We start from the raw sequence: 27,183 nt of genomic DNA, 5'->3' as shown, positions 1-27,183 counted from the left end.
ACACAAAAGTATGCAAAAGCAAAAAATGCTTCCTTGCATTTTTAAATATTTAAAAACTGAGAACAAGATGTGTACAGATTGTGTTTCTGGGAACAATTTGACGATTTGTCAATGCGGTAAGACAGTTTCACTTGCAAGGAAAAAGTAACTTAAAACAAGTTAATATTTTCGACTTGAGAGAAAAAAAAAAAGCTTTCAAGTGTCATTGCAAGGTTAAAACAGTTGTTAAGACAGATTTATTTGTTTGGTTTTTGCAGTGTGGATTTCAATCCCTGCAGGGACACTAGTATTTTTTTACCAAAGCACTGTACACCAGCGGTTATTATAAGAGCTGTGAGTGATATATAAGAGGCTCCTCTTAAAAAGCCTGTTCTGTAAGAACACATTTGTTCCGCGGATCCGCGGAGATGGACGGGGCGGTGCGGGCCTTCTGACAGGGGTGTTTTACGGTTCCCCCTCTGGGCCCGCGGGCCGGTCCGGCTCGTAAAAAGTGTGGTTTCTCCAAACTGCGAGCAGATGGCACGGAGCGTCCCGCCCCCCGGGCTGCGCCAGGGCCTCCGGACGGCACGCCACGGCGCGGGGGGCTCAGGTGTTTCTCATCCGCCGGGCCGCACCCGACGAGGAAGCCCCAAATTTACTGCCCCGCGCGGAAGATTCTTTTCCCCCTCTTTTTCATCCCCCCCTTTTTCTTGCTCTCCTTTGTTCACCGGAGCGTGGCAAGGGCTTTGATGCCAGGCGAAGGGCAAGGCCGGGGGGCACAAGGCCGGGCACCGGGAGCGAGCGTGCGGGGGTGGCACGCCGACTTTGAATCCGCGCTCTGCGATGAGCGAATCTCGCATGGAGATCTAACGTGTGGAATAAGAGAACTGAAGCGATCCCGGCCTGCTCTGTTTCCTGCTCTTTCCGTGAAGGGATTTCGGCCCCTGCACGGTGCTCTGTTTATCAGACTGCCGGTTCCTAAACGGGACGGGGTATCGCTGGGATTCTCGTTCTGAGAGCGTTCTGCGGCTCTCTTCAAATGCCCCCGCCCGCCCCCCCCCCCAGGGCCTGGTGAACGCTGGAAGGAAGCTGAACCTTTGATTCCGGGGCTCAGCTTCATTAGACTGAAGTGGACCTGAGAGAGGCTGAGATTCAGGCTGGGCCGCGATCTGCTTCGCCCACCAGTGTCAGATTTTTAATTTCACATCATTATTCCTTTTTTAGTCACAGCCATTTGAGGTTAAGTCTGTGGTTTTCAAGGTTGCTCTGGACAGGTACAATACAATTAAACTAAAAACAGTAAACGCACAGTAGCTATTCATAATGCTGTACGTCTATAACTTCTGACTCTGTTTCCCTGCTGGACTCCCCCCTGGACGCACACAGCTGCTTTGAGCTCCGGGTTTCCTGCCTGTCTGCGCGTATACATCCAGACGCGTGGCAGTAATAATATAGCCCTGCTGCAGGTTTACCTGCGCAGCTCGGCTCTCCAGGGGAAAGACCCTAAACGAGGGGTCCGCTCCTGCAGTGAGAGTGATGGCTCTATCCTGTTCTGCTCTGCGTTTCCTGGTCTCCTGCTCTTCATAAAGTTCACTTCCTGGTTTCTGGAGCTCGAAGGCCTAACTTTAGGCCTGCAGCCTTTGTGCCGGGCCTGGTCTGGCTGACTCCTGAGATCTCAAATTGATGGAGTATGTTTGGTGTATAATAATGGCTGGGGGGGGGGCAATGCTTGTCAGAAGGGAGCTGACCGAAACCAGGCTGGAGAAACGGGTGAAGGCCTGTTCTATTTGAGGTGCACCTGGATACTTACTGTACTTCTCTCTGTACTCCAGCGAAATGTCAGACATCTGTAAAGCATCTGCGCTGGTATCTCATAACACAAGGCATTTACGGTTCACAGGTCCTGCTCAAGTTAAGACATAAATAAGAAGGATAAATGTGTTTTATTTTCCATGTTTAATGGTCAAAGGGTAGGGTTTTTTGCCCAGACAGCTAATACAGGGCCTAGCCCTGAAAGTGGAATCATAGAAAAATGTCAGAAAAGGGTAAACGAAATGGCCAAAACCTCGTGTTTTCGCTTGCCAACATATTCAGTTGTGAGCAAGATTTACCATCTCTGAAGCGCCCCTGTTTTTAACATTGGCGTCCTGTGTGAATAAACGTGAGTTTTCCTTTTCCTGGCCCCAAACTGCGGTTGCTGTGTGCAGTACTGAGGGCGTGGTCCTCGCCTTCATGTCTTAATCCTGGTAGCCAATGCGTGTTATTAATGCTGGGCCCCTTGGCATCCCAGGCTGTGGCTCAGGGCTTTTGATCAGTCCCGTCAGTCTCAGGAGTTCCAGTCCTTGGGTATGCGTAAGCGCACGGATAAGGCGTGGCCCCACGTCTCCCAAAAACATCCAGACGAGGGCCATAATACGCCCCTCGCTCTCCTCCAGACAAAACGTTTTACTGCTGGAAAGGGGTTCCGCGGCCTGAGAACTCACACGTCTGCTCGTTGTCTTTCCGTCCGCCTTTATCTCTCTCCCGATCTCGTTCTCTTATCGCCAAATTCCGTTTCGGTTTTTCCCGAGCCGTTGTTTTTCTTGGGGGCGTGCCGGTGTCACGGCGGCGCGGTTCGTTGAGAAAGCCTTTCTCTTCGCCCGCGTCTTCGGGGAGGTGACGCAACGTTTCTGCGAGCGCGCCGTGGGACGGCGGTTTCGGGCGACGCCGACAGATGTTCCAGTCGAGCGACGCGAGGGACGCACCTGTTTCCCACGTCCCACGGCCGGTCGTTAAAAAAAAAGAAAAGAAGAACAGCGTTACAGTACGCGCCTCAGGCTACGCTGAGCATTATAACTGCCACACGGAGAGTTATGGCTTTGTGAAATATATATTTTAGGGGAAAGCGGGGTCAATAGAGTAGCTTTACATAATTATGTTTTTACTGAAGCCTTCGTTGAGCCTCTGAAGAGGACATTATGATGCGTGCAGCATATTGAATATATTTGGTTGTGTTTAAATTCATAATCAAAACTACTTATAGCCCCCATCAGCTGCTGTAGCCCAAGCTACTATAGTTGTAATGGACATAAAATTCTTAATGCTTTTCCCCTTTTTTGCCCAATAATATTCAGTTGCCTTGAGCTCTGCTATTGGTTCAGGAGAGTGCTGACAAACCCTCTGATTGGGCAGCCGAACAGGTGGATTTGTGGGCCGTAATTGACCAATGGGGATCTGGCTGACTGAAGTCGTGCGTTTCCCTGTATGGCTGTCGACCACAGGCAGTACCGCCATGGTCGGGGTTCGCTATCAGGCAGAGGGGGCCCGTCTGCACTGTAGAACGGTGCCTTAACAGGATGCGCCACGCAACAAGGTGGTTGCAGAGTTTTTGTAAAGGTAACGGCAGCCGCTGAATAACGAGCACATGTTGAAGACATCACGCAGACACGGGGAAGATAAACATTTCATTCTTCTGCTGGGGAGACCGGAGGCAGGGAGAGAGGGTAACTTTCAGCCAGAAAAAAAAAGTTTGCATCTCAGCTTCCCGAATGTGAGTTGGCTCGGAGAGCGCGGGAGCACCTGGTGGTTTCCATATTGAGTCTAGCCGCTCGACTGCGGATTCTCCAAATCGGTGTGTTTGCGTTGCGCAGTGCAAACGTCATCGGGAGGTGAAATGTAAGACAGTAAAAGCCTGAATTGTCTGATTGTGTTTGGCTGTTGGAGGTCAGTGCTGGGCTGGTATGGGGCCCGGGGGGAGGGGGTGGGGGGGGGAGGTGCCTGGGCTTCTGGATAGTAATGGGAAAGGAGACCACACATGTACTGCTGAATCTGTGAAGTTCTTCTTCAGATTACGATTGAGTGCCAGTTAACTGATCGCTGTTAAATAATTGTAACAGCCGAGAGGGAAGAATTTTGCTTGCGCTGCATTGTGGATGTATGCAGTGTAAGAGATCCAGAGCTTAAATAAGGCTGTCGAGCTGACCGTGGATGAGAAGACATTAATTAAGTGTGTTTCATCGGTCCATGTTTGCGTGACTCCTTATAAATCGTTCTAATCTGGTGTAATGAAGAAAATAATGCTCCAGCACTATGCAGTGTTCTCTGCTTTGTAACGCCTTTGGCCATACCGGTTTTGCACTGCCATACCAACAAAGCACATTTTGTTTTGACTGGAGAGAAAGAGTGGGTGAAAGGTGTGTAAGAAAGGAGCGATTGTTGGTAAGTTGTTTGTTTCCTTACGACGTTCACGCCAGTTGGTTACTTAATCGCTTCACCACTTATTGTGTCCCAGCCACCTGTTAGCTGCAAAAGCACTTTAATCGGTTTGACATTATTCATAGGTCATAAAGAACAATGAAAGCTGTATGACTTTGCTTGAAAACTTTGAAAAGTGAAGCTGTCTGGACTCCAGATATATACAAGCTCTTTGGCCCTGTCACACCTTGCTTGCACGAGGAGGTAGTGGTCGGAAACTTTTTCCAGTCTGGTCTTTACTCCACCCTGGTCTTTAGTCCACACTGCTCTTTACTCCAGCCTGCTCTTTACTCCAGCCTGGACTTTACTCCACCCTGGTCTTTACTCCACACTGCTCTTTACTCCAGCCTGGACTTTACTCCACCCTGGTCTTTACTCCACACTGCTCTTTACTGCAGTCTGTCTTTACTTCACCCTGGTCTTTACTCCACCCTGGTCTTTAGTCGACCTAGGGCATGGAGCCCTGTTTGTGCTCAGGATACCCGGCTCCTCCTCTTCCTCTCTCCCGTTGCCAGGGGCAACACAAACAGGCCCGGACCCGCCGTGGGAACTCCCGGCGTGTTCTCCGCGTTTACCTTCTCAGCGGGAATGGCGGCTGTGGCTTCCTGTCCCAAAGTCCCGCCCCCTGCTCCGGCCCTCTCTCATTGTGGCGCTTCCTGTGAATGCTCTGCATTAAAAGTGTGACCCGATTTATGAATTATTAATGACGGGTCCCCTGCCTGGGTGGTCTGTTGTTTCAAATGGCTAATATTTCCTGAAGCTCGGGGTACAAGCCACACCTACACAGACAGGCATTTATTCACAAGCACAACACACACACACACACACACACACACACACGTGCACTCACACACACACGTACACATGCATGCTCACACACACATGCACTCACACACACGCATGCACGCATGCAAACACACACACACGCACACACTCACCCATACACACTCTTGGCCACTTTCTCTGAAACCCTATGGGAACCCTCGAAGGCCACATAATTACATTGTATGTTTCCACTTATTTTAGAATGTTTTGGACGCTACATCAAGAGACACGTCTAGGCCACATGCGTTTTCGCTGGCTCAGATATAATCATCACAAATGGAGCTCAGTGTTTGGTCGGTTAGCGATTATGAGTGCTCGTAATGGACCACTTGGCTGGAGGTCTTTTTCTGCTCCACAGACTACTGCACCACATCTCGCTGTGCAGTTCAGGTGACAAACCGAGACCGGGGTGAAGTGAAGTGTTTAGATCTGTTGTAAGCCAACATTGGCTTGGAGTAATTGAGTAATTAGTCATTTTAGATCATTAGGATTATTTGCTCTTAATGATCAATTAACTTATCAGAAACATCTTTGTGGAAGCAGTTTGTTGACTCCAATTAGATTTGCAGTAATGCACTGTGTGCTTCTCAGGTTTCTTGAGGTTATTTGGGCTAATTGTATCATAAAAGCTATGGGAAGGACACATGGAAGCAATTGACTGTTGGCAGAATCTCTCTCTCTCTCTCTCTTTCTCTCTCTCTCTCTCTCTCTCTCTCTCTCTCTCTCTCTCCTCTCCCTCTCCTCTCCTCTCCTCTCTCTCTCTCTCCTCTCTTTCTCTCTCTCTCTCTCTCTCTCTCTCTCTCTCTCTCTCTCTCCCTCCCTTGTTCCTTCTCTCCCTCATGCTCTGTACCTCAGTGGGCTTGGCTAACACACCCACAGAACTGTAGCTCGTTGTAACCGTGCTCTGTGTTTTTAAGCACGCAAGAGCACAGTTAAGAGCACTGTTTATGTAGAGGACTTCCAGAAGTGTCGACGACAGACATCCTCCTCTGTACGTCTCCATTGAGCCGAATCGCTGCACACATGGGCAGAATTCCCTGGGCTCCCACCCGATCCTATTTTTAGAAGTGTTCCTGACCCCTGTGACATTTGTCTGAAGCTGGTCTGATTCGAAGAGCTGCGTCTGCAGCGTCTGATGAGGAAATCCATTCGCAACACCTCGAGCCTGGGCCCGTTCTTCAGTGACTCTGCCGAACAGGCGCTCCTCGCTATACGTTGACCCCGTTTCCATCTTTTCACACTTACTTCCTCAAGTTATTTATTTTCAGTTCGCGTTGAATCTATCCCACGCTTGAGCCATTTCGTCTCAACTGCAATGAACCAATAACCGGATCGGATATTAAGTCGTGTTTAAGACCATAAGATACATTGTGAGATAAAGTTTTCATGAATAATTAGGTGGTTTATATGTCTATGTAAAATGATAAAAATACTTAAACGTGTTTAAGAATAGAGTTATTGTTGTTTAAAGTGTCAGGAGAAGACCTTGCTGAGTTAGCTGCAAGGTGCTAATGCAGCAACAAGCCAAGGAGACCTTTAGCTGGTAAAAACCAGTTGTGCCACATTGAGTCATGGTCGGCTGCTTGCGGAGCTCAGGGTAGACCTAGAGATGTGTCAGTAATAAGGCTCAGCCCGCAACAGCGAGCAACTTTAATCATCCGATACGTCCAGGAGCTGAGCATTTAGAAAAAGACGCTGATGTTGAAATCCGATCAAGGCCTGGACGTGAAGAGGACTGTCGGCAGCACTTGAGGCGCTCCATGGACCTCGCAGGATGTCCTTCAAACCGTGTAGCTCCTGCACTCGTGGTATTTACAGAAGTTGTCCTTTTTTCCCGGCAGTTTAATTGTGTGGGGGTGTTGCGTGTGACGGCCAAATACTTCTGTAAAAGGCGGAACCGCGGTATGAGCAGCGAGTCATTAGCGTTTACGGTTCTTCGTAAACAGCTTTCCTCAGAGCTCGCCGCTGCGAGCCGCGTAGATCACGGCTCTCTCGCTGGCCTCTGCCCCGCAGGGCTCGTCTCAGGCCATCCTGACAGCCTCGCAGAGCCGCAAACGGCCATTTTGTTTTCCGTATTCACATCTGCAAAATGAAGGTAATTAAGCGGTTGTGCTCTATTTTCGGTTTGTCAAGAGAGCAGAGGAAGAATATTCAGTGTCTTACTTCGGGCCTGTGAACGTTCTACAGCACTTTCTGGGGCAAAATAAGAAAACCACGTTTTCCCAGGAAATAGGCTGTAGTCAAGCATCTATATCTTCTCTTCACAAGATATTTGTGGGCTCTAATAGCTATTAAACTGGCTCGTTTTCTGTGCGTTTGGTCCAGGATCTATCATGTCATATTAAGTCGAATGTGTGGCTTGAGGAGCATACTCTATGGGTTGATGATTTCTCGCGTCATGCACAGTATAATTGGACGGTAAATCCAAGCATCCTGTGCCCACTCCCGGACGTTCGTGTGATCTTTTTATGAGCGTGTGCATCACTGCATAAGTATGAATGTGCAGTTTGTCTGTTCCCGAGAACATTAACGGCGAGTTTCATTCCTGACATTCCTTCTCTTGGCATGCCTTAATCTACCAAACGCCAAGGAAGAAAGCCACAGAGTAGTCACTCGGAAGAGAAACCACCACAAAACATTTTTTCATGAATCGATATTGTACGGCTGATTGACTAAGTAGCGTGGTATGCACAACTGAACAATTTCCCTTTTGGTTGCTTCTCCGAAAAAAAAAAAATTGTTTTCCAAGGATGTTAAACTTAATTTAAAGTGAAGTGATAATTGTATGATTAATGTCGAGAGGATTTCGGTAAAGAGGTCTGTTGTGGTCTGTTGTGCAATTCCTCTTTTGAGCTGGAACCAGGCTGCTGTACGTCAAGCGAAAGTTTGCTGATCTGGCACAAATGACTTTCCGGAGTCGTAGCACGTGATCTCACTCTGAATTCTGCTCAGACAAAGATTGCCACACGGATAAAGATCCGTCTTTAATGGATTTTTGGATATGCTGTGTGTGGTTGACAGGATAGGCATTTATTTAAAAAGAGAGAGAGAGAGCTTTTAGCGCGCGCATTAAAGAGACCGCGGCGTTCGTCGTGGCACGGCGACGAGCTTCCTCCTCCTCGCGGTTTGTGAGCGTCTGGAGACGCCTGGAGGGCGCCGATAGGAAGCGGCCGCTCCTTGTTCCCCTCCCGCTGCGAGGGAGGCGTGAGCGCTGTGATCACGCTCCCCATTTCCTGTCTGAAAGCTCCGGCGAGCACTTCCTGTGTAGCCACGTCCGTCACTCTTTTTCCCGCCGATTTCTCAGCCTTCGAACCACCTGACCGTCTGCGCCCCGCCCAGCTGCCCCGCCCCGCCCAGCCTCCTCGCCTAGCTGCCCCGCCCCACCACCCCGCCTCGCCACCCCACCAAACCGCCCCACCCTTCCCGCGTACCGCCGTCGCTGTGCGTAGCTGGAAGTAGCGCCAAAGTTTTCATTACTGTCCTTGTTAAACATGCAGCAAACACAATAAAGAAAGACATGCTTTTTTTGAGTGATTGGGATCAGGCGAGGGCATGAAATTAAAATAAAACATTACATTTATAATAAGGTTTTCTCAGAAAACAATATAGCTAATGTTCATTTTGTTTCTTATAATTAATATGAAACCTAAAACCAAACCAAATATATAAACCTATAACCAAACCAAAATAAATAACCACTGACTGGGGTTCAACTGTTTATTTTTACAAAGCGTATATGAAAGATCCAGAATCGCAAAATGGCTTTTCCTGAAGTAAACCCATCGGAAAGGTATTTCCTTTGGACAGGTACTTCCATTTAAATACCTGAGGAATCTTGTCCGCTGATTTGTCTCAGTGGACTAAGCAGAACACTTTAATGGTTTTCCAATTCAGCATTATACCTAATTTTAGCCAAGTCGTCTGTCAGGTTTAGTTTTCTATACACTTTTTGCATAAATAAGCTGTTTGCTACTTTAGTATGTTTTTTCCATATTTGGCAGAATTTGGAAATGTCTGTGGTTTCTCTGATTACCCCGTATGGCGTGTATTGTACCCTGTCAGTGTGTGTTAACACGGGCGTGGTGGTGGTGACAGGGAAAATATTCGGGGAGCTATTTTTCCCTGACTGATTGCCTTTATTACCGGATTGCTTAACTTTCAGAATTCCAGTAGATGCTACGCGACATCCGTCTCACCGTCAACGTTCTGGCAGTTCCGACTGCCACGTTCTTCCTCTCTTTTTTCACCCCTCTTTTTCTTTGATGATGGATTGCTCATATATGGATCGTGCGCTGCGCTCTCTCTTCCATAAAAGGACTGAAATTCCGATTTGTACGCGTCTCGCAGGAGCATGAAAGGATCCGATTGGCCGGAAATTTCCTGTCATCCTTCGCTAAGATTGTCCCGTCTCGGTTGGCCACCGCTTCTGAGCCGCCGTGAATGGTGACGTTGCCGGATGCGTCGCTCTCCATGTCACTCTCCGCGTCAGGGAGCCCCGGCTAGCCACCGTGCTCACGCGCCCCGCGTTAACCGTGACTGTGACCGATTCAGGCCTGTGAACTGGGCCCTAATGGAGTCGATTCACTGTGATTCATTCTCTCTGTCTGGTGTTGTGCATTCAGAGAGTGGCTGCAGCATGGAGGTGAATGGAGTGCTTACATCAGCCAATGAAAGCTGGAGGACTACGCCGGGTTTGAATAGGCTCTTGATGGGAGAATAATGGCATGTTTTTGTGTCCAGCATTCTTTTTTTTCTTATATCTTATCCCTAATGCAAGTATATTAGTATCATTAATAATTTCTGTGTCTGTCCAGTGCCATTTTTTTCAAAGCTTTTGGAAGGTAAATTTTAAGGTTGAGTGCCAACTGGTGACCTTGTTGCAGCAAGCAAACAGGACACGGACCATTTGAGAAAACTCTTAAGTGTTCCTGGCTGGAACTGCGCTCTTTTCAGAATGAGTTTGCGGCAGTTCAGCGAGTGTGTATATTTGCCTCCCCACACCATTTTGAAATCAGGTTTTGAGGGTTCACACGTGATTTGGCCAGTGGAATTCACAGGGGTGGTTGAGCTCTTTGTTTTTCTGTTTCCTTGGTGACCTGTTCCTCTCCTCTAAGGCGAGTCTGATAATGGGGGTGGAGCCTGTGCATCTTACCTGAACGCGCTCAGGTTGGGGCTAGCTCAGCCTGCCATCCCGGGTCAATCATTTTTTATTATATGTTTGCTAAGTATACACCATTATCAGGAGAGGCTCGCATAGCTGGCATTCTTTTTGAAACATTTTAGCTGTGTCTGCAGTGAGGTGTTTACAGAATCAGTTCAGGTTAAGCACCTCGCTCAAGGCCAGGCCTCGAGATTCGAACCCGCAGCCCCTGAGCTACAGCCACAGCTGTTTAACCGTTAGTGCGCAGGGCTGGGGGATGTCATCTGCTAGTTTGAAGGCCGATGAGAAAAGCTGAGGGAGCAGTGGGGGAAACGTGCATCCAGATGTCCGCCACGTGGTCGTGCTAAACGTGCTAAGCTCCAGTGCCTTGCAGGAGTGCACATGCTGCCGTGTGTCTTCTGTTTTCGTGGGGACCAGATATGGGGAGGCATATGATGAACATGTGCTTTTTTTTGTGTGTGTGGGAACAAGCAAGCGGCGGTGGTCAGACTTTGTAACAGCACAGACTTTGTGCGTGTATGTGTGTGTGTGTGTGTGTGCGTGTGTGTGTGTGTGTGCGTATGTGTGTGTGTGCGTGCGTGCGTGCGTGTGTGCGTGTGTGCGTGTGTGCGTGCGCGCGTGTGTGTGTGTGTGTGTGTGTGTGTGTGTGTGTGTGCGTGCATTAACGGTACCAGAGGAATGCGTGAAGGGGAAAAAATGGACACGCCACACGTTTATTGCCGTGGAGATACAGTGTAGACGGGTTTCTCTGATGCTGTTTGACAAGTGTACTGAAGCTGAATGGTACTGAGTGGAAAGCATATCGATTTACAATCGCATGACCTGATTGGGTAACCCGGTCATTCCGCATTAAACCGTGAGATGCTATTGGATAGTATTCAGAGCTCCACTGGGATAACATCAGTGAGCCCGGTCCCGGATCTGTCCCCAGGCGACGGCTGTGGACTGTTTTCAATATACTTCATGGATCTACTTAGGTTCTGGGATGGGGTTCTGTACCGAAAGATGATCCTGAATGTGCCTTTGGGTTGTGTTGCAAGACGCATCCAGCTTGGCTATGTGGAAGATTTCATGTGCCCTGTGTGAAATTGTGCTCTGGAACAATCTGCTTGTTTAAAAAGAAAAAAAAAAAAATGTTAATGCTCCATTCCAGTTGCTATTATTTTAAATTACTGAACTAAATGACAAGCATGTGTTTTCAAACACGTTAATTGCATGCTACCACAAGCAAACAGGACTGTTTGTGTACATTACACCCCTTCTCCTTCTCGTGAAAAAGCAACATTTGAAGTTTGGGAATTAGCTTTGTACAAACTCCAGCCTGTGCCATCTGATAATTACTCCAACATGCAGAAGGGTTTTATTTGTGTTTGTTTTCAAAGAGAAGCCACAAGTATGATAAATCAAGGACGTATTGAACAACAGGGAATATCACAGGGAATCCATTGTGTAAACCTTCAAATCTCCCTGCGTTTACTTGGACTAATTAATTCAAGTTACGCAGTTCAGGGTCCTTGGAGGTACAAAATGTAAAAACTTTTTTAATACAGCCCTATTTAACGTATCATGGGGGTCCCCTGAATACCTTTATGCCTGGGTGGGGGTCCTTGGACCAGTAAAAGTTTGAAGACAGTATATCAGTGCAGGGATCTCGAGATGGAACATCTGCATGTTCAATGTGACCTTTGCGACCTTGGTGGTTTGGCCTCCTCTATTTCTTCTACCATCTCCATGGAAATTCAGAGTGCCTGTACTGACAAAGCTTATTAGTTCTGATAAGGCCATGAATGTCACCCAAGACCAGAAAGACCTGTTTCTTCTCAAAGTGAATAACAATTACCTGCCATTGGTAGATTAATTCGTTTTGATTCCAAAGTGGTGCGTAAGCAAATGAATAACATCTGCGATTTGTGAGAACGATTTGTGAAATAATTTATTTAATTGTTATTACATACATAAACGATGTAGTCTGTCAGCATTCGTCTGGAAAGAGTACTTCTGGATCACGTTTAGTGGGAGCAATGTACAGTTCTTTTTAACTTGGAAAGTTGGAAAGTACGCGGGTCTTCTGTTGGGGGAATTCTTGTTTGTGGAACGTGGCGATCGCAACGGTCTGCTTGTTTAATATTTGATTGTACACCAGATGCAAGCCACCTTGACGTTGACAGTTAAATCATTAACCGCAGAAATCTATGGCAGGATATGTTAGAGGGAAACATATCAGCCTGCTCACGTTGCTTGTCCTCCCTGTGACACCGCCTCTCTCTGTCTGTCTGTCTCTATTCACCAACATTTGTTCAGATTTATCTCCTGAGCTTTGAATCAGATTATTTTTAGTACAGCTATTGGTGGGCTGGGGAAAAATTCTTCATATTAAATGTTCCATAAGACGTCGGAGACATGGCAGAATTATTCTCATTTTACAGTCAAAATGAATTGAATCTGTGTTTAACATATTTTTGCTGAAATGTTTTGCATGTGTCACAAAAAAACCAGTGAGTTTCTGTTGACCCTCAAGGGCATTAAGAGCATTTTATGCCGCATGCCGTGACCTCTGGGGTTGGAAATCAGATTTCTATCTCAACTGGACTCACCTGTGTAAATAATAGCGAATATTTTTGAAAATCTGGGCTTGAGTGCGGTCAATCCGAACCCCGCCCCGTCCCAACCTGGAACAGGCGCACAGTTCTCAGAACAATGCTCTGTCCCAACTTGGAGCAGGAGCACAGTTAATCCAAACTGCGCTCTGTCCCAACCTGGAGCAGGAACTCAGTTCCTCCAAACAGCGCTCTGTCCCAACCTGGAGCAGGAGCAGTGGAGCATCTTTGTCATGGTGCCATTGTGTCTTTGCAGCTGACAGACGGGGGCAAGGCGGCCAAGGCCAGCATCGCCGTGGGCGACCTGGTGCTGTCCATCGACGGCATCGCCACCGAGGGGATGAACCACCTGGAGGCCCAGAACAAAATCAAGGCCTGCGCCGGCAACCTGGAGCTCTCCTTGCAGAAGTAAGCCCCGCGGTCCTCCTCCGCCTCCGGTCTGCTTCAGCGCCAACCTGTCGCAAAGCGGGCTTCGCTTTCAATGCGTCAGCCTGTTCTTTACCGACTCTCATGTTAGTGTTTCACTAAATACATTCTTGATTCCAAATCTCTTTAAATAATTTGGCTGCCTTTATTTTCTTTACCTGAAATGAAATTTTTAGCATGTAACACAAAAAATGTTCCCTTTAAGTATATACATTCGTAACTGCAGTATAAACATGCTTTTCCCAAGGTTATTGCAGTAGACAGGAAACACATGTACTCTATATGGAAAGCAAGAGACCGTTCCAACTCAGAAGGGGGCAGCCAGTCCTCCCGCTCACTTGAGCTTACATTTATTTACAGAAAGAGCTGCAACAGAACAGTACCACTAGCTACAGTGTGCAGGGGGGATTTATGTGGGCTTAAACAAATGCAAAAACCACTATTCACCCCTGCGTGACCCCCCTATACCTCCCACCTCAGTGTAATTAATGGTGCAGTCCAGGCATGTGCAAGTGCTGCTACAGAGCTTTACAGTATCTGTGCATCCATGTTTACATATTCCCAGTGGTGGACGGTGTCTGGATTTTTGGAGGCTAGTCTAAGTCTTTTTTATAGGCTTGTTTCTGTGCCCCTGCAGAGTTTGCACACATGTCTGTTTACTGACAATGCTAATCCTTTGCACACGGAAACTTTTAAAATGGGTCCATATGCACACACACATGGAACGCAACATATAACAGCCGTCAAATTTAGGCTATGCACAATTTAAATGTTCTCGTATCCAAGAGGAAGCCTGAGAAATATCGAAAGTAAGTAAGCCGTGTCCTCCACCAAGCAATTACTGTGCTTTTTGACAGTTGGCAGCTTTTGTGTCGCCGTGACGCTTATAACAGCGTAATTAAGCGTTAATAGCCGTGCTTATAGATGCTTTATAAACACTGAACGCTCAGATCTTGCCCAGTATAGCAGCGACTGCGCTGGCGGTGGGGTCGATGTCCTGCTGCTGATGACACTGGCGCCGCCGCTCGCGGCGTCTGGGCCCGCGTCGCAGCCGTCACGCAGCTAAGCAGCAACACATGTGCCGAGGGGTCAGCCATTCCGTTTCTATAAACATTACAGTGCAGAGAAAAGAGAAAGAAATAACCATACCTTACAGGAGGCAGATGCGTTCTGTTATTATAGGAGTTAATCTTCTCTCTAAGTGACCGTGTGCACCATGTTATGTGAGTTGTCTCTTCTAATTGGTACAGTAGGTGTGATAATCATCCAGCCATGTACATAGTTCACTATATATGAATTTGATAATGAGTTAGCATATTAATATTTAGTTATTAGACTTACCAGCAAGGCCTATCAGTTTGAAATGCAGGTAAATATTTTGACAGCTTTGAAGCAAAAATCGTTTTTTAATGGCAAATGTGTACACTCAGTATCATGTTGAGGGATGATAGATGTTAAAAAACACAACCTCCGTGCATGCTTTTGGCTTTCTTTTTGAGTTATTATTTTTTATAAATATATTTGGGGTGGAATGGCCTAACTGCATCCCTGCTGGCAGTGTGTACCGAGGCAATGTCAGTGGTTTGAACTCCGTCTCGCAGTGCTCAGAATCTCGATGTGAGCGCGTCACAGCAGGGTAGCTCAGGCTAGCCTTTGTAGCCCGGTCTGCAGACATCGTTAGACGGGACACGTTGGCTCGGGTTTGCGCTGAGCGATCGCTAACGAGGTCTGAAACGTGAGGTTCTGCTCGGACGATTTCTGCGGCACAGTGAGAGACGGGGTTAGGTCAACACGGCTGAGACGACGTGGAGTTTCAGGGGTCAGGGGTCAGGGGTCAGGGGACAGTGTGTGGACTCATTTTATTGCGCACTGGTCATCAGATCCAGACTTGACAGGAGTAACAGTGCTGAGGGAGAGGAGTAGTTTACTCCCCACTCTAGGCATTGAGTGGCAGACCACCCACTATGACTACAACCCCCACGATTCCACATCGTCATGGATTCCCTGCTGACCTGGTGACTGGACCGGTCATGTTTTATTGCAGGATTTGCACACGATAAACGCTTTACGAGTTTACAAAATTTAACTCATTCTTAATGTAATGACTAAAAATGAGTTGGATTCCACAGCTGTGAAGATGCACTTTGTACAAGGCACCCAGACTGTGTGTCAGTACTTACTGTACTGAGATTTGTGTGGCCATTGGCTCACTGTGTGTGACTAACATGCATGAACCTGCCTGGCTAAATGTATACATTTCTAAGGTGATGAAGTGGACTATGTACAAAGAAGCTTCTAGAAACTATTGTCCCCCAGAGCTGCCCTGATTGGTTACTGCAGCCGGCTCGGAGCACAGCTGCTTGAGTCTGGGTAACAGGTCTGACGTTCTCCGTGCGGCTATTCGTCTTCCGGCACTTGGATGCTCTTTAGAGGAGGCTCTGTGTTGATGTTCACGGTACATTGGGTGACTTGCGAGAGAGCAAGGGGGGAGGGTTTGGGCAGGCTGGGGGGGCGGGGGGGAGTGGGGGGTATAAATCAGAATTTCCATCAGAATGCTATTCAGATTTTGAATACCTGCTCTAGCAAAGCCAGCTTTGGAAATGATCCCTGAGCCTTGTGTCAACATAGAGGATATGAGGCGGAGAACTGGCCTGGGCTGGTGGCGGGTGAGGAGAGCAAAGTCGCGGACAGATTTAAAGAAGCCAGATTCTGCTCAGCGCTGCCCCCTAACTGTAAGGGGTGGGAAAGCCCATATTAGCTTTGTTAGTCCACGTTTAATAGCGAGGATTAAGCTGTTGTCTTTTCCATTGGCGATTATTGATTAATTTCTTTATTTATTGTGTGATTTTTCTTTATGTCCATTAAAAACGTGGTTGTCCCTAGTTAGTGCTCTGTGCTTCTTGAGAATGTTGCTCGAGCGTTGCTGTAGATGGCTCCTTTCCTGCGTGTGGAGAGATGAGGTGCAGCGCTCCGTCCGCGTAGCCCTGGCGGTTCGCTTGCTTCAGCGCGGCACCCTGGGTAAAACATGGCGTGCGCTTCCGCCCGGGCCCTGGCGAGCTTCGCGCCCCTGTCCTCTAGTTTTATCCCGGCGATGAGAGATTAAATGGGGCTTTTTGTGGTCGAATGGAGAAAAATAAGAGCCTTTTAAAGAACCGATTGCATAACTGCGCGTCGCAGAGGAGAGCGATGTGCGCACGGCTGGAAACCGCTGCAGCTGATCTGGATGGTTCCAGACGCAACTTCACAAACACGTCCGCGGTCTGCGTCGCGCGTTCCTGTGCATCCGATTACGCTGGAACTCCAGATGCATGGTTTCTGAAGTATGAAACTTCACTCTTTTGTGTGAATGTGCGTCGGATGATGGAAAGCAGGAAGAGTCAAAGCACGGATACTGGCTCGGGAGGTCTTTGTAAATGCTGTTTGGTGCTGAAGTCAGGGCACGGATTGCCTTTGTGTTTGAGCCGTCTGGACGACAAACGAGGATTAGCGTCGCAGTTTTGCTGTTCTGCTTTGATGTTATTTCCTGTATGGTGCCCCGGTCACACTGGCTTACTGCTGAAAACCTCTTCAGTTTGACTAACAGCTCTGGGCTTTTACCGCTAGACTAAACCTGTCAGCCGTTTCTGAGTTAAAGCGGTGATTCATGCTTTTGCAAAGGAAATAAACATCAACTTGACTTCCTCCTGGAGAAGTGGTGCGCCAAAGAGCAATTCTTTTGGCTGTTTTAGGCCACAAATTCAAAAATGAATACTTTGTCGATTAGGTATTAAACACGTAAACTTAAACACCTAATAAACAAAACTGTACACCTGTTCTAAAATGCTCATTATATTGTGTTATTCTTAACATTAGAAGCTTCTCTCCTACGAGGAGAAACTCCGGTAAATTAAGCCATAAATTGGTGGCAGACTCGGAATCTTTCCCAGTTGCGTGTGTCTACATGCGAGTAATGTAAAAGTCATGTGATCCCCCCCGTTCTTCCTCTGTGGTGACCTCAGCCTCGGGAGTGCTGAACCTATCAGACTGGGTAGGGAAGAGAACACACAGGGAGGCCAGGAGCCCCCTCCCCCCGTCTCTCTGCGTGCTGTCAGCGCCATTCGGCCCTGCACTGTGATTCATGAGAGAGCCCTTTGGCCGCTGTTGCTGTTTTAGACGGGCTACACTATTCCCAGTACATCCCCAGTATTAAAATCGTTAAGACCGAGGGGTGAAGTATTAACAGGGAATGGGGGATTTAACCTGGTTGGCTTTTATTTTGGAAAGTTGAACGTTTGGGGAACGTGGAGGGAAAAATGTTTTTTTCCCCTAATTATGGACTTCTCAAAACTGAACTCGTCTAGGTTCGCTGCGGTGGTGTGGTCACGTGACGAGAACATTCGGCACCTCTCTCTCTCCGTGATTGGCTGACTGTGCCTCCCGGGCCTGTCCAGTGTGTTCCCCGCGGTCTGTCTTTCTAAACGCTGTGGTTTTCGTAAGTGGAGCGAACACTTGGTTTTCCTTCCTATGTTTTGACATGTATGCATGGTTTCTGTCTTTCGTGTCTTTGAGCAGGAATGACAGGACATGCTGCTGAATCAGCCCTGAGGGTAGCCGGGTCTGAAAATATGTTAAAAAATAAATATATACATATAGAATTTCTATATGTATGGGTGTCCATGGCTCAATTTTGGGAAACTTTCCGATAGGCTTATTATTCCCCTCTCCAACAATCTAGTAATATTTGATGGAAAGGAGCAACTGGAATCCTGGCGGCAACGCACTTCACTCAACAGCTAAAGCAGGGCCACCCAACCCTGTTCCTGGAGATCTGCCGTCCTTTAGGTTTTCATTCCAACCCCAATTTAGCACACCCGATTCTACTAATTAGCAGCTCAACAAGATCTGTAGCTGTTGAATGAGGTGTGGCTTTGTTAAGGTTGGAGTGAAAGCCTACCGGACAGTGGAACTCCAGGAACAGGGTTGGGCAGCCCTGCTCTAGCTGTTGAATGAGGTGAGCTTTGTTAGGGCTGGAGTGAAAACCTGCAGGATGGAAGATGTGCTAGAACGGGGTGGGGCAGCCCTGCCTGAGATGGTTCTGTGAGTGCTTGCTTGTTACAGCTGAATACTTTCTGTAGGGTTCAATTAGGAGAATTTAGAATTTATTGATCAGGAAAAAAAAAAATCGATCCCAAGCTCCAGTTAGGCACAAATGGCAAATGATGATGGTGAGGCAAAGTGCATCTGAGTGCAGGTGCCCTTAAAGACCTCGGGGAGGGGGGGTGGGGGGGGGGGTCTGTTCAAATGGAAACACACGCGGGGGTGCGTTCCATTTAGCGGAATTATTCTGTCGTTAGCGCAACGGTCATGCGAGGGCCTCCGCGGTAATCTCGACCCAAATCTCCCTCTCATTGGTCCGCTCCGCGGGGGAATTCGCGGTAATTCCTCTCCCCGCTGTGACCTCATTCGCTCTGGCATCACCTTATCGAGAGCGGCCCGGCTGGCGATTTAAACCTCTCCCTGGCTCGCAGCGGAGAGGAGCGCTTCTGAGGTTTAATTGGGAGATCATGTGTAATGGAATGAGAAAAATATGAATCTCCATTCTGGTCGCTGTTTGTTTATCCGTGTCGATTTTGAATCTTATTTTTTGTGCCATTGATTTGGAGCTTTCGGTGTGCGCGTTTGTGACAGAGCAGCGACTGAAATCGAAACCGAAAAGTTCGCCCATATCTGACAGCTAGACTCTCGTATTCCCGAACACTTCCACACCGACGGGCACAAACCCTCCTCTGTTGCTGTGTGCTGTTCTCCCTCTTCGTTCCTGGCCTGGTTGTCTTTTGGTCGTAGCGCTCGAGTGATTTCTCCCATTTTAAGAAAGCCATTGCCCCAGTACCCCTCTAATGCACAGGCTCCTCCCACCAGTAAAGCCCGTTATCCACAGGGTCAGAGCTGCATTTTTGCGTCATGAAAAGGCAAAAAAATTCCTTATGAATTTCTGCTCAACTTGTCTATCGTGCCTTGTGTACTATCCATCGCGCCATAAGGGCTACTCTGTGGCCTTATTACATTAATATACTCCCTACACCCAAAAGGCCCTTGGTGATAAAACTACAGTAAAGGCAGCTTTTTTTGTTTGTGTGAAAGGTGAAGGAATCTGGGCTGATGACTCTGCTGACCAGCGGGATCTGGTTTTCAGCGGGCTGGTTTATTCTGATTGGTCCCCTGAGATGAGGGAGCGGGCCGAACCGTGCCCTCCTCCTGAAGCCCCGCCCACGTCAGACCCAAACCCGTGACACGGTGACGAGCTGCACGTGGGCTGTACTCTTATTTAAGGACTGTGAGGGCCCCCCAGTTAAAGGAATGGCTCCCTTCCTGGGGTTTTTAAAAAATATTTTCTTTCAGTTTGTATGTTTTTGTTTGGCTCAGACTATTTTTGGTGCAGTGAAGGATATATTAGATGTTTACAGAGGCTTCTGCCTTTACAATGGCTGGCATTAGGGAGATTGTGGTCAAAAGCAAGAAAATGGAGCAGTAGGCCCAAAAAAAAACATTCAGAAAAAAAAAAAAAAAAAAAAGGCAGATCAAAAAATCCAGAAACGTTGAACTATCTATTTAACAGGGGAGCTATTTCCAAACTGGGGGGGGGGGGGGATAAGACGAGAAGGGGAAATATATTCACTCAGTTTGCCGAGTTGTTCCAATAAGTGTAATGTATAATTTCTTAATAATGAGTGATGAGTTTGGCCACTGCTTTATGTATATATATATATATATTTTTTTAAAGACCACATTGAATTGACTTGGCGGAAATGGAACGATACAGCTCCACGTTGAGCGCTGGGCCCTCCGCATGCCTCCCTGACCGCACAGGAACGCGTGTTGCGTTACGCTCGCTCATCCCTCTTTTCCTTTCCCTTACACTCATCCCTCTTTTCCTTTCCCTTACACTCGTCCCTCTTTTCCTTTCCCTTACACTCGTCCCTCTTTTCCTTTCCCTTACACTCATCCCTCTTTTCCTTTCCCTTACACTCATCCCTCTTTTCCTTTCCCTTACACTCATCCCTCTTTTCCTTTCCCTTACACTCATCCCTCTTTTCCTTTCCCTTTTCTCTCCGTTTGATTTATCGCCACTACGGTTTAATTCTGATTCCAGTGGCTTTCAAAAAAAAGAAGAAAAAAAAGCAGCAGTGGAAAAGTCTTAAAAGTGCCGTAATGCACACCGTACATAAATCATGTAGGGAGATTAAACTGTTGTGGGGGTAGGTGTGTGGGGGTGTGCTCTGCAAAAAAACCCCCAAAAAACATGTTATTTTAAGAATTGATACTAAGATTAGCTAGAATCTCACGATTCAAGAAGAACATGCACAGATGACAAATGTTCTGATAATTGCAAGGTAATCCCCTGTTATTTAAACAAGTGGAGATTTCTCTCCTAATTTTTCAGCGTTTGCTTCGTGATCCCCTGTAGTTAAAATTAGGGCACTCCCTTGAGCTCTAGTCCAGAGCCAATGACAAACGGCCACATCCTACGCTTACCCGGATTACACGTTTACATTTCAAACGGCAGTCAAAAGAAAACCTTAAGGCTATAGGAGTGAACTGCAGAGTCTGGTGAGAGGTGAGAACAGTAGCACTGCGCTTGAGTTTGTTGCTAAACACACAGCAGACCTCCATATCGATGTATGGGATGTTTGTGTCAGATCGGTCTGCCACAGTGCTTCCCAAAGCTGCTCTTGGAGCGCTCTCTATCATCCTGTAAGGTTTCACTCCAACCCTAACAAAGCACACCTTATTCAAGAGCTAGAGATATTGTTGAGCTGCTGATTAGTAGAGTCTGGTTAGGGTTTAAAATCAAACCTACAGGACAGTAGATCTCCAGGAACAGGGTTGGGAATCACTGGTCTAACAGATCTGCTGACTACGGTGTGCTCGGTGTGTAGATTGACTGCAGTTGTAACCTCCTCACAAGTGGCTCTGACCACAGTAATTGCACGTGCGTGTCAACAATTTCCAGCTTCTTCAGGTTCGGGCCAGTCCCCCCCCCCGTAGAGAACTGGAGAACCGCTTAAGCCCAGATTCTAAACCTCAAACAGCAACAAACAGTCACGTTGATCGTTCTCTAAGCGAATGTGACTTTGGTTACTGCCTGAGCATGTCGGATTTCTGCATTCATCGCTGTTGGATAAACACTGCACTGATGGGTTATGGGTAATCTAGACCAGGACGAGAGGCCACAGCTGTACCCCTGAGTGGTGGTGTTGGTGGGGGGGGGGGGAGCAGTCTCTGACCGTGGTGGGAATTTGATTCGTGCCTTCAGCCTTGCTTCTCTATCGCAGCGTAACTCAATCCCAGATTTATGGCCTCATCGTAAAAGATGTCTGACTTTTTTTAAACAAAATTTTATCAGAAGGAGCACAGTAAATTCCATGTGGAGATACGTTCTGTGAGATTCATATTTTTTTTCTTTCTGCGGCTCTTGCCCAGTCCACTCTATTCCCTGTTCATCTCAGTTCGTCTCCCACTGTCTCTCTCTCTCTTTATTTGAGCTGGCTGAATTCCCTTAGTTGGCATGACAGAACGGGTACTCTCCCCAAGTTCAGAAAAGTAATATTCATCCACGCTGGCTGCGCTGACCTCCTCTATTCCCCTGTCTCTGTCTGAAAGCCTTTTGGATCTGTGGTGAGTGAGGCCTCGTTGGGTTTATCGTGTGTGCCTCCCTCTCTCGTTGGGCCCAGCTCCCTGGCTGCGTTGGGTCGGGTTGGGTTTATCGTGTGTGCCTGCTCGTTCTCCCTACTCGTTGGTGCTCCTCTCCCTCTCTCGTTGGGCCCCGCTCCCTGGCTGCGTTGGGTCGGGTTGGGTTTATCGTGTGTGCCTCCCTCTCTCGTTGGGCCCAGCTCCCTGGCTGCGCTGGGTCGGGCTGGGTTTATGGTGTGTCCCTCTCTCGTTGGGCCCCGCTCCCTGGCCCGCTCGCGCTGTAAACAGAGGATCTGCGCACGCAGCGGTAAAAGCGCTCGCGGCCTGTTCCCATGGCACCGACCGACGGAACCGAATCTGTAACGAGACGCTCCAGCGGAAAGTTAAACAGTTGACATTTATCATTAAAATCAGGAGGATTAGACAGGATTGCGTGCGGGGGCGTTCTGTAAATAAGGACAAGCGCTCGCAAATGAAACGCAGGATGTTCAGTTTGATGTGACACACACACACATGTGCGCACACACACACACACACACACACGCTGTTGCCCTCTCAATGCTGACATATGAAAGCATTCAGTGTCCAACCAAATACTTCCCCTGGGCGTTTCACCCTTAAATAATCAGTCGCCCTCCCCCCTGTAATGTGGAATGAAAGACTTCATAGTGCGCTGGCTGGTTTACCAGGTCCTCCTCCGAGGTCCGGTGCAGTAGGGGACAGAGCTGGTGTTGAGAAGGTGGCGATGAGGCACGGCACACGGCCAATAACACGGCACCACCGGCCTGCGTCCGTCACACTTTACGAGGAGCTCTGGGCTGCCTGGCGGCTAGTTTAGGCTTCGTTTTAACGTTACTTATTTATGAACAGCGGGGGGCCTGAGGGGCACGTCCTGGTGAGGGTGATGTGTGTAGAGCGGTTTATGATCCACACTGCCAGCCTGTGCCAGGGATCCCACAGGGTGAAGGTCAGTTAGCTTAGCATTCAGCATTTAGCCCAGGGTGGTTAGGAAGGGTTTCAGATGGCAGGGTACCTTCTGGCTCTGCCTGAGTTTTTAAGTACGTGTTTATTAACTTTACCAATTTATGCTGGTATTATTGAGTCATAAGCTTGTACGAACGTTTCCATTTTTTAGGCAGTGTACTCGGTGTTCTTTTTCCCCTGAGTTCTGTGGGATTTATTAAAGCATGACTGCGCTTGTTTTTTCACCTCTGACTCTCGACTTATCTTCTAACTGAAGCTGATGGGTCTCGTAAAAAAAGGCCCGGAGTAGGATTTCATCGGGCTTCTTCGGGGAGTTTGGCCTTGGACTTCACCTGCCATCGTCCCGTCACTCTCCTGTGGGCAGATTGTTTAGATTGTGGAAAATTTCTGACTGGTTTAGGTCTGAAGGGCAAAAGTTGAGGTGAAACCACACTTGACAGGGATAGATGGGTGGTTTGGGGGGGGGGGTGGGGGTGGGGGGATTGAAATATCACACTGAGACGAGAGGTGGTGGAGGAGGAGGTGGTGAAGGAAAGGACAAAACGACAGAAACCTGGCGTCGACGGGCTTGCCTCGACCCCTCGACCCCTCGCTCCGAGCGATGTGGTTAATTTGGGGTACGGTGGGCCGGGTTTTCGGGGTGCTTCAGTGCAGTCTGTCTCCGCCACGTTCGCTCTCGGTCAGACAGAGCTGTTATCTGACTGGGCTGAGCAGTGCTTGTTGCTTTCATTGTGTCATCAAACTATTGAGGAAAAAAGTGACTCATTTTGCCTGATTATTTCCAAGTAATTTCCCCCCCCCCCCCTTACTCCTTCCTTGATTTTTCCTGTTCTTTGGTTCTATTTTGGAGTTTTATGAAGGGAAAGGTTCTTCATGTCTGCCCGACTATAACGTTACACCAGGAAATCTGAAGAGTTCCTGATGAACTGTGCAACCGCACGCTTGCAATAAAAAAAAAACCCAGAAAACCTTCATGTTGCTGAACGGTAAATGGCCTCCACTGCCCCCTTAACTGCATCAGACTGTTTATCGGTGCAATTTAAACCCTGATTAAACCCCACAATTAGCCTCCTATCTGGAAGGTTCTGTCCGGCCCTGCTGCGACCTTGACCTTGTAATCACAGACGCCGGGAATGCTGGGATTGGAAAGGGTGCCGGACCACAGGAGGGTGTTTTTCGCCCTGTCTGTGGGATTTTTATGCGCGCCCATTATTCCCATTATCGTGTACGTGGGACGACCGGTAGACAGGAAGCAGCGTGTCCCCAGACACAGATCCTGGGTCCGTATCCACCTCCAAACAAAATAATTGGTGTTAGCAAATTAGGGGTTAGCGAATGCGAGAGGTGGGTGAACAGTTTCGGGCGGGAAATGGCCGCGGTTCAAGCCAACGGTAGGGCTTGTAAATTCAGTGTTTTATCTCCGTATCATTAAGTGCGCGGCGGATAAACTGAGGTCATGTTTTTGCTGTGGGCTCCTGTTTCCTGACATCACCCTCCGGTTCAGCGGGACGCATGTTGAGGGAGGGGCACGGGCGCGTTTGAAGGTTTTGAAGCGATGACCGCGAGCCGTCGGGGCGACAGACCCCCCCCCCCCCCCCGCTGACTCGTGGGTTTGCGTTCGCAGCGAAGGCCGGCTGGCCCGGGATCTGAGGAGCTGAGATGACGTTGCGAGCCGCCGATCGCGGACCCGTTCCGCGGGGCGGCCGTCACCAACGGCGGTAAACCCGCCGCCCAACGAAACTTTAAATTAGTGGCTGTTTTTTTTTTTCGGTTTGAGGCGAGCGGGGGGGGGGGGGCAGGGGTGGGGTCGGCGCTTTGAGGGAGGCCTGTCCACGGGCCTGCGATTCCGCCAGGCTGCAGCAGCGTGTTTCTGAGAAGAAGCCGCCACGGCCAGCCTCTGCCCGACCCCCTTCCCAGTCCCCGCCCGCTCTGTTCCCCGAAACCCCCGGATGGGGTCAGGGCGTTATTGTGGTGCGATGACTGCGCGGCTGAGGAACGGGCACCCCTGAGCCCCGCTGTTGCCCCCACCCCCCTCCCCCCCCCGTCTCTTCCCCTGCGGGGCTATTGTGGACTGTGAGCTCACCTCGGCCGGCTGGTTAGCGCTTGTTGCGCTATTTTAACTGCCCCCCTCTCTGTGGGAGATGTGGGTGTGGTGGCTTACAGGGGGGAGGGAGGGAGAGAGGGGGGCAGTTCTGTGCAACACATTCCCAGAAAAGAGCAACTGTGCAGGTCCCTGGCATGACATAATCTCCACGGCAACATACCACGGCAACATGCCATAGTAACATGCTGGGGTAATATGCCATGGTAACATGCCAGGGTCTTTACCTTCATACTTTACCGCTGTTCTCCTGAGCAACTGTTTACCAACAGCACTGAACGCTATGCTCAGAAGGGTACCATAAAAGACATATTATTATATATATGCACTGAGATATGTTGAATAAAACTAAATTGAACAAGACCACTCAATGATGTATTTGTCGTATAAACTGTATTACTTGGCTTTCGACAGGCAGTTGAAAGACTATGGAAACACTTGAGTTGTTTTGTGCTCTAAAGATGGATGTTTTACTGAAAGTCCTTTTGGACTCAAATGTGCGGTAGCCAAAACGGGCTTCGCCAGTTCCCATGTGCTGCCGTACCCCTGTGGGCCCCAGTGGGCCAGTCACTGCAAACGGGCCCTGCTGTAAACTCAGCCTTGGCTGTCAGGCGCTAATGGGTCCTAATGTCCTTGGCCAGAGAGCTTTCCCGAGCTGTTCAGCTCCACGGGAAAAGCAGGCCTTGAGCCGTCCGCTCTGTCGAGTTGTCACCGTTAATAGTGTGTGCCCGATAACGACGCTCCTTCTATTCCAGGCTCGATTTTTACCGCACTCTGCGGCCGTCACCGTTTTTTTCTTTCCAGCCTGTGAAGCAGGAAGCTGCCACCGAGCCAGCTGCTTTACAGGAAGTACTGCTGCAGAGGTGTTCATTCTGTACGGTCGGTTCTGGCGCTCGGCCCTCTGGGAAGTGTAGTTCTGCCCCGCCACCTGTAGCTGTACCGCGCACAGTACTTCAGTGACGACCTAAAATGGCATCTCTGGGCAAGCCATTTAAAAATGCCCCAGTATGACTTATGCTTTTTGTGGTTGCTTGTATGCTGCAGAAGTAATCGAATGAAATATATACTGTAATTCAAAAAGAAAACTTGCTTAGAGGACTGAATTAATATCTAAGGGCTCTAAAGAAATATATGGTCATCATGGTTCCTGCGGCTTTTGGAAAAGTATATCGTGCGCTCGAGTTTTCAGTGGTGCGGTCGTTTAGTACTTTCTGAACTTTTTTCTTTGTGAGCCAGATCAAGCGGTTCAGTTTCAGGCGTTCCCTTCTCCTCCAGCGTCGCAGCACGGCTTGTGCTCATAGCGAGACAAATAGGTAATCTAAACACTATAACAAACCCGGCCGGTTCCAAGCTGTCTGTTACATAAGCACATTTTTAGCATATTAGCACGTGTGCTTCAACCGTCCACGTCTTCCATTTATGGGATACCGTTTTTATAGGAGCACAGGAATGCTCAACCTCTCATGCAGAGGGACAGGTACGGTTTCCAAAATGTCCGGCCCGAGCCGGGTCGTCTTTTATTGCCGTATTAAGTGTACGATCCTGAGGGGTTTACGGGCTCATCGTTCCAGGAAAGCGGAGTCACCTACGGGAGGAAATGACTTCAGAAACGACCGCTTGTGCTCGTGGTGGCAGGATCTGGAATTTCCAAACCGCCATTTATTTTAAAAACATCAATCCGCTATGGGAATCAACGCGGCGTTTCGCTGTGTCTGAACGCTCTGCGCTCTGCGCTAATGTGCTCTTGTCTGTTGTGAGCTCTGCTCCTGTCTGGAAAAGAGCTCAGGAAAGCGTCGGCTCCTGTTTGTTGCTATCGGAGTAAACTGACAGCGCCGTCGTGGCAGTCAAAAGCGGGAGGAATTATGTGGCGCTTTCTCAGAAAGCAAACATGAATCTCACTTCATTATTTCCCCCCTGTGGCTCAATTCCTTCTCATTCATTTTTCCTTCTAGTTACATTATATTTTTCATTTTCGATTTTCTCTTTCTCTTCCAAGTTTTTCTTCGGAGTGTTTCTGGAGAGGAGTTAGCCACATGGTCAATTTCCTGACAAAGAACGAAAGCCACCTCCAACTGGCAGCTTTAAAAGCAACTCATTTTTCACATTGGCCTCTTTCTGTTATGTGTAATGAAATCGTACAGTGAAGCAAGTGTAGAGATGGAGCGATTTTTGTCCTTTTTGATTCAAACATATAAAAGCATTTCAGC

The 27,183-nt window shown here is 48.4% G+C and overlaps 1 protein-coding gene across 1 annotated transcript in view; it reads left to right on the top strand.

Moving 5' to 3' along the window:
- LOC135233598 (PDZ and LIM domain protein 5-like) overlaps positions 1-27,183 on the top strand; it is a 94,841-nt gene that overhangs the window by 25,786 nt on the left and 41,872 nt on the right. Inside the window, 1 exon segment of the mRNA XM_064297319.1 lies at positions 13,052-13,203. Within this exon segment, the coding sequence (XP_064153389.1) occupies positions 13,052-13,203 (152 nt within the window).

This window comes from Anguilla rostrata, chromosome 10, assembly GCF_018555375.3.
Source record: "Anguilla rostrata isolate EN2019 chromosome 10, ASM1855537v3, whole genome shotgun sequence".
Classification (NCBI taxonomy): Eukaryota; Metazoa; Chordata; class Actinopteri; order Anguilliformes; family Anguillidae; genus Anguilla; species Anguilla rostrata.
The sequence above is the reverse complement of the archived record's forward strand: the minus strand, read 5'-3'. Positions and strand labels throughout refer to the sequence as shown.